General features: G+C 33.4%; 2 protein-coding genes across 2 annotated transcripts in view; one reads left to right on the plus strand and one right to left on the minus strand.

Moving 5' to 3' along the window:
* The window catches only part of LOC105617933 (transient-receptor-potential-like protein), a 10,713-nt gene extending 5,709 nt beyond the window's left edge, over nucleotides 1-5,004 (plus strand). Inside the window, exons 8-17 of the mRNA XM_012199466.1 lie at nucleotides 550-834; nucleotides 1,181-1,371; nucleotides 1,732-1,814; nucleotides 1,948-2,069; nucleotides 2,142-2,329; nucleotides 2,709-2,899; nucleotides 3,007-3,206; nucleotides 3,284-3,580; nucleotides 3,940-4,060; nucleotides 4,421-5,004. Of these exons, the coding sequence (XP_012054856.1) occupies nucleotides 550-834; nucleotides 1,181-1,371; nucleotides 1,732-1,814; nucleotides 1,948-2,069; nucleotides 2,142-2,329; nucleotides 2,709-2,899; nucleotides 3,007-3,206; nucleotides 3,284-3,580; nucleotides 3,940-4,060; nucleotides 4,421-5,004 (2,262 nt within the window). The remainder of the gene's footprint in view (nucleotides 1-549; nucleotides 835-1,180; nucleotides 1,372-1,731; nucleotides 1,815-1,947; nucleotides 2,070-2,141; nucleotides 2,330-2,708; nucleotides 2,900-3,006; nucleotides 3,207-3,283; nucleotides 3,581-3,939; nucleotides 4,061-4,420) is intronic.
* A 652-nt stretch (nucleotides 5,005-5,656) lies between these two features.
* Nucleotides 5,657-10,769, minus strand: LOC105617934 (coatomer subunit beta). Its single transcript, XM_012199467.1, has 8 exons — nucleotides 10,402-10,769; nucleotides 8,577-8,910; nucleotides 8,207-8,495; nucleotides 7,780-8,120; nucleotides 7,444-7,705; nucleotides 6,300-7,106; nucleotides 5,969-6,204; nucleotides 5,657-5,887 (listed from the first exon to the last, which is right to left on the minus strand). Exons 1-8 carry the CDS (start codon nucleotides 10,767-10,769, stop codon nucleotides 5,657-5,659), a joined length of 2,868 nt encoding a protein of 955 aa, XP_012054857.1.
* Between the last annotated feature and the right edge of the window lie 4,821 nt (nucleotides 10,770-15,590).

Below are 15,590 nucleotides of genomic sequence, written 5' to 3' on the forward strand. Positions count from 1 at the left end.
AGTAGTAAGTAAGTAAGTAAACTAAATAAGTAATAATAAGTAAATAATAATAATATATATAAGAACGTACGTATATATATATGTGTGTACTATATATATATATATATATATATATATATATATATATATATAATTTTTTTATTAAATATAAATTAAAAAACAATTAAACATTTGGACTCTACATTTTGGATCATTTGGATGTATGTTATTTGAATGTGATAATTTGTTTGCATTTAATGTAATCATTATTTAAGTATTAGAATCAATTTACTGAAAAGATGATTCAAAAACAATAGGAATGTTAACTATGTAAAATTTAATTGTTTTTTAATTTATATTTAACAAAAAATTTATAAATATATATATATTTATAAATATATATATATATATACACATTCAAAATGTTGGCTCTTATATATAGTAGTTATAAGTAGTTGTAATTCTTTGATTTAAATTTTTAAATCAAATACTTTAACAAAACCGTACTTTTTGTCTAACAATGTATATTTGTCTAACAATAGACGTGACGCATGATTTAACAAATTTCAGGTTTATGTAAACGGTTTGAAGAGTTATTTGCGAGACATGTGGAACTTTATCGACTTTACCAGAAATACGCTCTATATGGCAATCGGCGTCCTTAGACTGGCAGCTTATCTTCAACAGCGTGCAGAGATACGAATGGACCCATCGGCCGCGCTAATATCAAGAGAAAATTGGAGTGATTTCGATCCGCAACTGATAGCGGAGGGTCTCTTTGCGGCTGCAAATGTCTTCAGTGCTTTAAAAATTGTTCATCTCTTCAGCATTAATCCACATCTAGGACCGCTTCAGGTATTGATAACAATACTATTTCACTCAATATCGATAGTGTTTTAGGAATCCTTTGAGGATGGGAAATTAATAAAGGAGTTAGTTTTAGAAAATGATAGAAGCAGATGTGAAAATATTTTTTCATGTTTGATCTATCATTTTAAATTTCGAATTTTTTATTTCAAAAAGATCATCTAAAGCCATCAAATTTCATGAAAATTGAGCTAGTAATTTCTGAAATATAACAAGAGCAATTATAATTGCTGCCCATCCACAAAGGGTTACTCCTGATATTATAATATATAATTATTAATAAATTTTTTATATTGATACTTTATATCAACGAGACTTGCAATTTCTGTTTTAGATATCGTTAGGCAGAATGGTAATCGACATCGTGAAATTCTTTTTTATTTACACCTTAGTGTTATTCGCTTTCGCTTGCGGCTTGAATCAGTTGCTGTGGTACTTTGCGGAACTGGAGAGGCAGAAGTGTTACAGAGGAATATCGGATCCTTCATGGGATGCCGGCAGTGACGCCTGTTTAAGATGGAGAAGGTGAGAATAATCGAATTACTAAACGAAACGAGAGACATGTGTTCGAATCTTTCCTTTCAAATTAATCTTCGGCCTAATAATCATGAAAAAAATAATAGATTGTATTGTAAATTATTTATTAAAGCTACAATTTTTTGTCACATGTATACAATAAATATTTCGTTTTGTGCAGTATATTTCTAAAGCACGTTATCCTTGAAGAACAAAATGACTGTAATTTTGATTTTGATTTGAAAAAATGAAAATTTAATTTAATTTTCTAATGTATTGTTTTATTTATTTTAATGTATTTACTTCTTTTTAACATAATGTTACAAATGTTCCACAAATGTTTTAATTCCTCGTGCAAAATTTTTTCAGATTCAGTAATCTGTTCGAATCGTGTCAGAGTCTTTTCTGGGCCAGTTTCGGTATGATTGGCATCGAAAGCTTCGAACTTACTGGTACGTCCATGTGTAATTTAAAACTATATCTAAAAACATCAGTTATAAAAATGAACCTTTTCTTTAAAATTAATGCCTTGTCATCAATAAAAGTATGTTATTATTTTTTAGTCAGCAACGTTATTATTTTCAGGAATCAAGTCATATACTCGATTCTGGGGCTTGTTGATGTTTGGATCGTATTCCGTAATCAACGTGATTGTCCTGCTAAATCTATTGATAGCTATGATGAGTAACAGTTACGCTGTTATTGAGGTAAGGCTTTGACTAGAACGATATTTGTGATGTAAATTAATAATCTCGTCAACAGAAGCATTGTCGCAATAGGAACATTCCGACACGGAGTGGAAATTTGCGAGAACAAAATTATGGATGAGTTACTTCGAGGACAGCGGAACTCTTCCGCCTCCTTTCAATATCTTCCCACCACCGAAATTGCTTTTCCGATTGTTCGGCCTGCAGAAGAAACGTATCGGTAGACATTGTAGTCAACGTCGACGTGCACACGAATATAAGTACTGTCTTTGAAATGTTTCATTCGAAAATAAAATAATAACATCATGTAAAAGTTTTAAACGTTCAGATGAAAATATTCCATAGAATTTTGTAGAATTTTTATGTCTCATTCCATGATTTTTGAAGAAAAATTATAAAATCTAAAGAAGTTCAAGATACTTATTCACAAATTTTCATAAATTTAAATATAGCAAATTTTTAAAAACATTATGAAATATTACGAAAGAATTGTTTTTTATTAGGTAACTTTACATAATTAATTTTCATAGTTAATGTTAAATATAACTCTTCAATATTTTAATTATTGTTGTTCTGCAGACAATAAGATATGATAGCATAATAATGGCGAGTTATATATGTTTTCCATCAATTATATAGATACGGTGCAGTCATGAGAGCTTTGATATGGCGCTACGTTGTGAATGCACACAGCGAACACGAAATGGAACCTGTCACCGAAGACGATGTTCACGAACTTAAGTCTGATTTATCATCATGGAGATGTGAACTTCTGGACATCTTGCACAGAAATGGCATGGACATTGGTGACGTCGACACAAAGGAAAAGAGTAAGCATTTTAGCAAATAACAAACAAGATAAGCTTAACGCAAAATTTATGCTCATCAAAAATTATATTACAATTCATATTGACTGTCACTGTTCTTTTGAAACTAGCTATACTGGGTAAGAAGATGAAGGTATGGGAGAGAAGACTCATGAAAGACTTTCAAGTAGCAGGTCCTGTAAATCCAGCTGATGTCGATCTTCAAGAAGAGATAGCTCTTCAACAACCTGAAGACGAGAACAACGTTGAAAGATGGAAGAGAATCGCCAGATTAGCTGTATTAACTTCGGCTGAACATCGTTGGAATCAAGTATGATCTTTATTATTTCATTAAAAGACCGATGATAGTCGGTTAAACTTATAAGCTTCTCGTCGTAATTTTTTAAGGTGGTGAAACATGCAATTAAAAGCTCTCAAATCGGCAAAAGTTGCAGCAAAACGTCGCTACAGAATCAGCAGAGTTTAAAGAGAGCCATGGAGGAAGCAAAACGTTTGACGCAAAAGAGCCCACTACCGCCAGAAGTGCCGGTTGAATTGCCAGAAACTACTGCAGCGACGATATTACATGTGCTACACGAAATAGTTGACAGCGATAGCGGTGCTAAAACAGGACTTGAAAAAGACAGAACTCCAGAACCGATTAGAAACGGCATTGGTTCCCAACCGTTTGAATTAATTCTTCAGGTATTAAATTCAATAATTAACAGTATATGTAAAAACGTTCTGATGAACGTAAAATAATTTCTTAAGCACTTAATAATTTATTAATTTATTAGACAATTTAATAGGGATTCTAAATAATATAAAGATAAAACTTCATAAGAACGATTTCATCGATTTCAACGAGCTTAATACAGGTTTTAGCAGTCGCTTATTATTGCATATTTATTAAAAAGTTACTAACAAATAAAGTTAATATCTACTGGAGGTCATTCAAGGTCATGACCTTGATCTCATATGTCATTGTCATGATCACTAAAATCGATAAGATAATCGTCCTTAATATAAAATTTTATCCAAAAATGTTTTATACCATGTTTTAGGGCAAATCTACATCTTCGATCAATTTCGTTGACGAAAAAATGACGAAGGCTACTGCACCGTTATTACCACTTCGTACATCACCACCGCGAGTAATCAAAAGGAAGGCACCTACTCAACTCGGTATTCAATTACAATTATTTAACTTTCTTATATTTGAATATAAACTACATTATAAACTGTATTAACATTACTCATATTCATCATAAAAACAAAAGTTCAGTTCAGTTGAAAAATTGTATTCCCTTATAAAGTAATACTTAATATTTAATTTAATCATATAATATGCCAGCAAATATCAACTGATACATACATACATACATACATATACAACTGATACGTACATGTATAATAGTATAACTGTTACGTACTGTGTTATATCATAGTTATATTATTGAGTGAGAAATTATAACTAATAGCTATGTTGATGAGATTACTTTATTTATGGTACTTATTGCTAATACTATTCTGTTTTTTCTTTAGGCCAATTATCAACTTCTGTTCAATCCATGGCTACTCAAGCTTCGACATCAACAAGTGTTACTTCCGTTGTCCCTATGATATCTGTTACGACTGCTGCAACTTCCGCAATCGATACAGCGCTTATGACTGCCGTGACTACTGCTACAATAATTACGCCTGTCACTATGAAGACTACAAATACTTATGCTAAGCCCATCACTATTACCACTACTGCTACTTCTACTACTACTACTACTACTACTACTACTACTACTAGCATTACTACTGCTGCCAAACTTGCTGCTACTTCTGCCACTACTGCAAAATCCACTGTTGCTACCATCTCTGTTGCTACAAGAACTTCTTCTAGTTCTCCTATAGAAAATCAAAGCAAATCTGCTACCGCATCTATGGGTATACCTCCAACCAATACTAAAGACGGAAATAGTTCGATCAGAGCACGGCCGAAAGTTTCACATAGTCCTAAACTTTCGATTATCCCGTCGTTAACAGTTACCTCAAGCTCAGATGGTAATAAAGATGATGACCGAGAGAAACTTGTAAGCATTACATCGCATAATAAATCGAGAGGAGGATGGCTTTAAACCAAGAAGTAATCATTTCAAAAGAAACAGCAATAAGATTCTCACAATTACAGTTGATATAAAAATCCAACATCTTGTGTCAAAAACTTAGAAACATTATCCCACATTTTTCTCAAAATTTTTAAAGTCATGCGAAGAATTACTTCTAGAGAGGATTGTAAAAGCATTTTCATTAAATTATTTTATTTAAAAAGATACAGATATATTATAAACGTTCTTACATATTTGTCAATATTTGTATTTGTAAAGAGAAATAAAGAAACAAAACTTACATAGATAAAGCACTGTATATATTTATTCTCTCATCTATAAATACATCTATCCCTGTGTACGGCGCTACTAATTGCATGCTTATGACAAGTTCATAGATGTAATATAATTGTATAATAATTATATGATAATTAACATGGGCGTTAGCTTACTATAACTGCGATTCATATGAATAAATTCAATGTATTTCAATTGACAAATAATACGAGTTTAAAAGGATATCTATAAAAGATCAGGATGTTTATGTCTAAATAACAATTTAAATGCCATAAATATGCAAAATTTATTTAATAATATTTAAATTCCATAAAAGTAGTCATCTGATTCGAAGACTCAACCGAAGACTCAACTCGTGCAGAGCATTTTGTCAAAATGATGCAATTCAAGCAACTTGCACGACTTTAGTCAGCGGATCCTTCTGCGCTGAATTAATCTTATCGCCTAAGGATAAAGCCATACCTTGGCTCTTGGCTCTGATACGAATATGGCCGACCACTGGCGCATCAGATTTGTTCAGAGGTTTCTCGATGGATAAATTCGCCAATGCATCCTCGCCGAATATCGATTTAGCATACATATTTGCAGCCATAAATCCACATTGTCCTGAAAGAGCCTGTAAAGAAAATAATAACAATTTTTTAAATAGCAATGCTATTTTAATACAAAATTAATCTAATAAAAAAATCAAATATACCTTTTCTGGCGTAAGACAACGCATATTTGTGGATTTCAATAAATGTGCAAGATACTCTCTCAAGTCAGACAGAGTTGTATTAACAGAAACTTTATTCTCCCATTCAAATTCGGCCCACATTTGGCGGAATTCCGTATCAGTGCACGTCGCAGGCACTATATAATCCATAATATCGATATGTATATCGTTAAGAACAACTACGCTTCTGTCAGAGCCTGCTCCTGATACATCATAAACTGCAAATAAAAAAGAATAATTATGTAACTTTTGTCTTTTGAAACAGACAACAATTTGTTGCAATTTTTCAATAGTACATAAATTTCACACTCACCAATATTTCCAAAAATAATTCCATTCTCTGTAGATGTGACTTTCACATTTGCCTTGATACTAGCAAAATCCCTAGGCGCAAGTACGACAGGTTGCGGTCTCTCCACTAACTTCAAATCGCCCAAAGTAGCCAATTCCAATGTACAATTCTGCAAAGTATCTTCCGTTTGATTGACTATCAGCACGTCTAGCACGATGTCATATTGATTAACATGCACCAAGGCCTCTGCATAAACTGGATCCGAGAAACCAGTGAGTTGAATGACTTTGCTCAAGGCACTCGGGGTCTCTCCGCTGGTGCCAGGTCGTCCTGCTACAGCCGCGCTGAGACTTTGCTCGAACATATCACCAGCTCCACCAGCCAGATCGGATCCTCGGCTCAATTGCAAGAATTGAATTGCGTCATCGACTTGGACAATACTGCCCGGTTTTTCTTTGGCCTTCTGATTTTGCGAGTCCTCTTCCGCCTTTGCAGTCAACATTCTACCGAGTGCATCGCGACATCCTTCAGTGAAGACCTTCTGTACGAGAGGTGTTGGACAAGCAAGAGATCTGAGGCACAAGGAAACTCTCTCCGCGTCGTCATGTGTCATTGCTTTGCAGGGAAGACCTGAACGGCCCAATTGCAATACACTGGACATTACAAACATTGCTTCTGCTTGCAATCTATTGCTTTTTTGGATGTTGGTTTCAAGTATCTTATAACGGAGAGCTAATTTTGCCAATGTGGTAGCCAAAGACGCACCAATAAAAAAATCGCCTTCCATCATATATTGCACTAATGCCGGTCGCTTTTCTTCCTTTTTCCCTATTAATTCAAACGTATATAATAATACACAATGGATGCATTCCGTTTTATACTTATTTAAAATTGCATTCAAAATTAATATTATAAAACTTTAATGATAGGGCGCATTCAAGCCGGACAAAGCAATTAGCCTGCTTGCCGAACGATTGAATGTGATGTGATTAGATCTATAAGTGACAACCAATCATGTTCATTTGCTTGGCGAGCAGGCTAGCCGCTTTGTCAATTTAAATTCAAAACATTCAAATTTATTTTCTAAAAAAAATTTCATTTCTTGTAGCAAATGAAGTAGTTCGAATAGCAAATGAAGAAAATTTTAAAAATAAGAGTTACTTACGTGAAGATGCAGCACTGAAAGCACTTTGAGTCGCATAAGTACCATCAGATGTTACAAGTTGCGCAGGTGCAGCCTGCGAATTACCATCTTCGGACTTTTCGCCAGCTTGACGTTTGTTTTCTGCTTCGAGTAACGGCAACTCGCCTAATGCTGCTCGTACACGACTCATCACAGCTTCTATATCTTCTTTTGATGTGGCATATTCGCCGAGTATCCAAAGTGCAGCTCTGTGTACTTTTACGGATCGTATATGAGGGAATACCTAATTTATCAAAATCAAAATTAATTTTTGACAGCCAACCATATTTTTTTTATAATGAACTATTGCATACACACTTCCAACAATTTCTCGATAATCAATGGTCTGAGATTCTCGAATCTTTGAATAGCTTCACGAATAAATACAAGAAGATCCGTAGCTGCTGCTTCGTTGCTTTCCGATAGAAAATCGGTCAAAACCGGAATGACGGTAACAGCAACATCCGCGAATTTCATGGAACATGTATGGAGAGTTCGTATCAAGAGCTGACGATATCTGCCAGCATCCTCATGCTCTCCACCAGCTGTCCTAAGAACTTCCTTCTTCAAAAGCTGGACCATTTCTTCGATCGTACGAGTTGTAACCAAATCCATGGCTAGAGCTAAGGTTTTTGTCCTGACTTCCAAGGCTGGTGATCCTATTGAAAATAGATAATAATAACAATAATAATGTTATTAATAATATGTAAAAATTCCAAAAAATATCTTGTTATTAATATAATACCTAAAACGCGGAGTATATCCATTACAAGATCTTGTAGTACTCTTTCATATACAGGACTGTCTTTCATCGCAATTAGCCGATCCAATACGATAAGTTTGACATTGTTGTCACTCTCCTTGACAACCAATTCGATGTAGCAAGAAGCCGCGGCTTTGATCGCGGTTGGCGCACTGGAAAGAGTCACCAACGTGCCGGCTGCTTCGTAACGTACAGCAGCGCTAGGTGAATTTAGCAAACTATAAATACATCTAATAAAACGTGCTCTTTCCGATGGATTTGCAAGACAAACCTAGAAGAGAAAAATTATATCAACAAACATCAATAATAGATATATGGACTCGTACATTAGATATAACGCATTTATTTATACCTTATATATTAATTCAACAATGACCAACTGTAGTATATCACCAAAACTCGGCACTTGATCGAGACACGCAGCTAAATATGCAAGAGCTTTACTCTGATCAGCGTGCAGTAACATCAAGAATGCGTTTCTTCTACATGACATATCTTGTTCCCCTTCCAGATACTTTGCAATCAAGTCGGGAGCATCCGGTATGAGAAATTCAAAATTTCTGTATATAGTAAAAATAGCGAGCACTGCGTTACGTCTGACATAAGAGTGTCTGTGCTCCAGACAAGCGGTTATTGCCGGCATCAGTGGTTCTAGAAGTTCTGGTTCCTTTAATTTACACAAAAATCTGCAAATTTTCGTAACAAAAATACATACATTTTTGTGATATTATAAAGAAATATGAGTTCTTAAAAAGTCTCAATTTTTTGCTATCAGTTGCATTTTCTTTAAAAATTTTTCAAGTTCAATTGTATATTGTTAATCTGTGGTATAAGAGGCTGATTGAAAAAACAAAATATAAAAAACAAAAAATATTAATTTATTATTTCCAAATCTTGTTAGATTTAAACACACTGATATTTTTTTCAGAAAACAGTCTTTTCAACCGAAAAACCTCCTGTTTTCTTTTAATTCTAAATTTTTTGTAAATCTTTATATTATTAATATCATATACAGAAATTTTTAAATTTTCAACTATATAAAAAATTGCAATATACTTGAATTCTTAGTATAAATATATAGTACAATAATTAGCCTACATAAAAAACAAAACTTAACAATAAAATTGTAAAACCAAATTAACGCAAATCATTATACTATTTAAAAATTAAGAAGTCCCAGAATCACTAGTATCCCAAATTCATAAATTTTTACAGATTTTTATAGATTTTTAATATTTACAGATTTCCAGCATATTAAGAGTTCTTTAATAGATGCCTCTTGAGCATCAAAATTTAATTGTGATATTATTTCAGTACTTTAGCTGCGTTTTTAAGTCCGATAAAATTTTTACACACGGTTCAAAATGACTACAAATACGATATACATGCATGCACGCACATATATATACACCAGGCCTGTCTAATTTGAGCTCCGGAGTGAAATATAAAGCCATTGACGCAAAAAAATTCATTGTAGGTAAGATTTCGAGGACTGTAAAATGTTGATAAACATCACTCAGATGTGTATCAACACTTTACAGTCCCCAAAATCTTACACTGAATTTTTTTGCATCGATGGCTTTGCGTTTTGGCTCTGGAGTTCAAATTGGACATACCTGATATATACATATATAATACATGAATTCACAATGAATTATTTAAGCAGCAAAAATCCAGCTTTAACTGGTATGGCTGTTCCTTTCTTATTGGTTGTTCCCACATAAGTTTAATAAGATTCTTATTGTATTATATATAAATTTTACCGACAAAAAGATATCAAATTTAATTTAAATTCTGTTACATCTTATGTCAGCATTGATGATACATAATATGCTGACATAACATGAGAACAAAAAAAAATGTTGGCAAAACTATGCAAAGCTTGCTGATAGCAAATTAATGACTAAAATTTTGTTTGGTTTTTACTGATTATATAAACAGTTTTGCTAACAAATGAGTTTATTGCTGATATAGATGGTTTCAGATTTATCATCAAATATGAACAAGTTTCATGTCAACTTGATAACAATTTGCTATCAATTTATATATTGGGATAATACCAACACTGTTAAGAGTTATAGAATTAGAATACTAGATCCATATGTTCCTGTTACAGGTTACTACTTATTATATACAATGATATCTATAACTTGACTCGCACTCGTTTATATTCTTACCTGAGAGTGGATCCTCTGACAAATTCATTGGGATGCTGCAAGTCTTTTCTATATGCATCACATACTAAGATCATTTCCTGTAATAGCTTGCCATCAGCAGAGGTTTTTGGCACAATCTCCCAGAATATCAATAGCAGTTTCTTGATGGTATGATTCTGCAGAGGCAGAACAAACCTAATGATTGTCATTAGGAGTCCTGGCAATCGTTCACCACTTAAGATCATGTGAATCGTTTTCTTGAGCGCATCAATTTTCGTCTGGACACTACCCTTCTCAAGATCCTGCTTCAACTGGAGTTCATTGAGTGGTTCTGTATCCGTAGGGATGTTTATCAGAGTGTAGCACGGTTGCTCGGTTATCGTGCTCATTTTCTTAGCTGTTTGTAACGTCGTACTAAGAAGTAAGTTATCTTACGATCTGCGAAAAAGATCAAAATTTTAATAACATTAATTTTTCCACAAATAATTCTATGCGTGAAGTAAAAGCGGATAAGTGTGAAGTTTAAGGTTATATATTTGCATCCTAGCACATTGTATGCATTATTCGAATCGAAACCTGATACGAGACGTTTACAAACAATAAATTAGGTACATACCTAAAATCAGAGCTGAGAAAAACGCGTACAAATAAGGGCCTGTCAAAGTTTACTGACATTTAGATTCATATAGAAGTAGAGAGAACCGATATACGTGTCATATCGTCATATGTACGGTGGAAGGGATAAGATAACATGGTGGCCACAGTTTAAGGCTAGTATTACATTTGTCGTACGAGAAAATATTTTAAATCTTGATTCAAGCTATTGATTGGCTGTAGAAAAGAGAAGTTGTCAGATTTCTCTATCCTATAGCCAATCAATGAATTTAAAAACTTTGTCGTACGACAAATATAATACTAGTCTAAAAGTGTACGTTCACATCTTGACAGTAAAATAGAAAAGCAGCAGCCAATCAGAACTCGCGCTGGAGGTAAGCAGTAAATAGAGTGGGTATGAAAAGAGTGCACCAATTAACCAGAAGTCGCCATTTCCAGCTTTTATTTATGACGCAATTCCTCCTTCATCCTAATCTCTTCTTTTTCTAACGTTGCCTTCTTCTAATAAAACAATTAAAATAAACAATTAAACTATAAATAGCGGAGCCAATCAACATTCCAAGGCACATGCACTAATACAAATCTTTTTATATCCATTCTAGCAGTAGAATATATAGGGTACGGTCAACGCGATACTGCAAATGTTTTGAAGCATTTTTTAATTGGTCAATTGTAAAATTCTTTCTTCTAATTGGTCCATCAAATGCATTTATAGCGAGACTTTGATCACAGCCATAGAGTCTTATATTAGGTGTGGTCGAGTTGCCGCTACGAATTTTTTGATTAGTTAATTAGTAAAATTCTTTCTTCCGATTGATTAATCAAATGCTTCGAAGCGTTCGTAGTGGCAATTCGACGATCACACTCATTATATGAGATCAGAGAACCGCAAATAGGGCGCTTGCTGATTGGCTGATAGCGGCCACCCATTTGCAAACCCATTTGCGCTTTTCTAATAATATAGGATTCTAGTATAAGCAGTACATGTAAAAGTTAAAAATGTCAATTACCAGCCACAGAGATATTTTATTTATATACATATACATATGTACGTAATATACATAAAAGAAAGATTTAAATAAATTTAGTTGCACAATTTTATATATTAATATCTAAATTTATGATGCCGTATATATTAATTAAATGGAATTTACAGGTGTATAAGCTTAAATCCGTTGTTTGCTCATAGGTGACATTAGTGAGCGTACAAAGCTACCCTGGGCACACAACACACTTTTTTTTATGTGTTTGACATCTGTCAACATTAACCAGTGCACACCATCAGCAATTTCATACAACAACATACATTTTTTCTTTCGTAATCATGTCTAGTTTTTTGCTAAAAAAAAGCATATGCGGGAAGCTTTGCTTTTCTGTTTCAATTTGAAGAAATCGGCTGCCGAATCGCATCGAATGTTTGTGGAGGCCTATGGCGACAATGCTTTATCAGAAACAACGTGCAGAGATTGGTTTCGCCGGTTCAATGACAATTTTGACCTGAGTGTCAAGAAGCGTGAAAATCGACCCAAGAAGGTTGAGGACTGTCAATTACAGTCTCTTTTGGACGAGGATGATACCCAATCGCAAAAAATGTTTGCCGAGCAATTGGGTATTTCTCAAGCAGCCATTTCCATGCGGCTACATGCCATGGGGAAGGTTCAAAAGATCGGAAAATGAATGCCGCATGAACTGAACGATAGGCAGATGGAGCGACGCCAAAACACATGTCAAATTCTGCTTGCCAGACAAAAAAGAAAGTCGTTCCTGCATCGAATTGTGACAGGCGATGAAAGATGGATCTATTTTCAGAATCCTAAACGCAAGAAATCTTGGGTTGATCCCGCCCAACCATCAACATCTTCCTCAAGACCAAATCGCTTCGGACGGAAGACGATGCTGTGCGTTTGGTGGGATCAGGAGGGTGTCATACTACGAGCTGTTAAAACCTGGTGAAACTGTTAATGCTCACCGCTACCACCAACAACTGATCAAATTGCACCGTGCTCTGCGTGAAAAAAGGCCGCATTATCGGAAAAGACATGACAAGCTGATTTTCTTCCACGACAACACACCATCGCACACGTCAACAATGGTCCAAAACTACTTGGAGACACTCAACTGGGAAGTGCTACCCCATCCCGCTTACTCAACAGACCTGGCACCTTCTGACTATCACCTGTTTTCGTTGATGGGCCACGCGCTCGCTGAGCGGCACTTCGATTCTTATGAAGACGACCCAAAATGGCTTGATGAGTTTCCCTCGAAAGATGAGGAATTTTTTTGGCGTGGTATACACAAATTGCCCGAAAGATGGGAAAAATGTATAGTTAGTGAGGGCAAGTACTTTGAATAAATTTGTTTTTGCTTCCTAGGAAAAAAAATGTGTTTTTCTGACTAAAAAACAGCGGATTTAAGCTTATACACTAAATACGTAGTTATAATGTTCTAAGATGGATAAAAGTCTGATGATTAAAAAGACTGTCGTTATCGTATTCTTCTTTCCTCGCATGTGTCTCGTTGTTTTAATCATACAAATGTTTTCAACACCAAGATTGATGAATGTTGTCACATCAAAGAGCTCATGTTTAATGAGCGAGTATGTCATACTTTTTACAGAAGGTTTTGAACATTTTCTTTTCTTTAATTCATTACAAGCAATGTATAATCAGTCAATGAATAGTTGCAATTAGTAATGTATAATTTCTTTATAGGCAATGAACAGTATTTTCAAAAAAAAAGATATTTTTTTATAAATACGAATGTTTTAACCATTTAATATATTATATAATCCATAATAACGCAATTGCAAACGTAACAATTAAAATTAATACAAAATCAGACGTTCCTATTATCTGTATTTATCAACTGTTTAAAATACCTGAAAGTGATTACGTGCCTTTGCAAATACGTGCTATTATAAGTGAGTCTTACTGATAAATATTCATTTTTTTGTACATTAAACTCTGTTTTTTACGTGCATCCTCGTTCCTTGCATAAACCTTTTTTCACATTTTAACTTCAATTATTATATTTTTTAATCTTTAAAATAAATCAATTACATCAAATATAGAAAAAAATTTTCTTTAAAGCGTCTGAATCAGCATCATGGATATATCGACTCGTGTTATGTTAGATTCCCTTTCCAGGAGCAAACTGAGATGCTTGTACTCGATCTAATTATTCTTGAACAATAATTGTTATAAATAATAAAAAAAATGTTCTTTCTAAAACAATAAATGGAAAGATCGACACGTATCAAAACGGACTTGCTCATTCTTATCGTTTTACCTTTCCTTCATTGATGAAAAAAGAATTGTTTGATCTGAAACTCGTTTTTTCATTATTTTCTCTAAGATGTTGTCGGATTCTCTCACTTCATATTGCTGATTCTCATTCGTTACATGCAACAATTATTTTTTATCACAAGGATTTAGACATAATGAAAAGCACAAACAATAGAAACAGAAAATAACATATGAGCAATATACATACTTCAATCTACCAGAAATTGATACATAGTTTCCGATAGGGTGAAATCTTATCATGCCTGTGTGTTATTTCCTGTGTGTGCTTTTCATTGTATCTGGACCCTAAGAATTTCAACGTCGTGCAAAGTATTTCATCGTATGCTCGTATCAATTAATGCCCACGCAGCAATGAGGTAAGAGACTATTTATTACACTCACCAGATTATTGCATGATCATACTAATGATAATGCCGCAAAAAAACTCACGTTAAATCGATTGTAATAAATAATCTACTATTTGTCATCATGTATCACATAATACTTAGTTCTCAAACATATATTTCTCGCGCATTTGAAAAAAGTATAATATTGAGTGAAAAAATATACGTTGAATTAGAAAAAAGTTTGTAATGCTTCAGTTCAAATAGTTATAATTTTTAAATAGCTGTTATAATTAAAATATAGCTATAATTTCAAATTTATTAAAAATTAACAAAATTTAAATTTTAATGTAGAGGTTTGAGAGTTTAGAAACTCTACTTTCGAAAGATCACTATCTTTTGAGTTTCTGTGACTTTGATAATTTTTACTATAAAAAACTATGATACTTGAACAAAATAAAAAATTTTCTTCTCACTTTGTAAGTCTGTTATGTGCTTAAAAAAAAGTTACAAAGTCTATTTCCTAATGAATAATTAAAATTCTCTCAAAATTGTTTTTTAATGTTCTTAAGATTTTTTGTTATTAAGTTATCGCGGATTAAATAAAACGAGTATTTTGACTTTGATTGCTCATGCACTCCATTAAAAATCATCGTGCGCGCGTATCGTAATTTAAAAAACAAATTCTTAAAGTTGAATTTTACTCTATTAAATAACATAATTACTAAATTTTTTAAATATATAGATATGTTATTAAATGAAGTAATATTACAAACTATTGTTTCAACCCAATTCATACATTTCGCGATGCATTTCTTCATTTTTATCTATATATGCTCTTTGTCTTTTCTTCCTCTCTCTCTCTCTNTNCTCTCTCTCTCTCTACTACTACTCTACTACTACTACTACTACTACTACTAACTATACTACTACTACTACTACTACTACTATACTATATATATATACT

The sequence above is a fragment of the Atta cephalotes genome (assembly GCF_000143395.1).
Source record: "Atta cephalotes unplaced genomic scaffold scaffold00015, whole genome shotgun sequence".
In the NCBI taxonomy this organism is placed as follows: domain Eukaryota; kingdom Metazoa; phylum Arthropoda; class Insecta; order Hymenoptera; family Formicidae; genus Atta; species Atta cephalotes.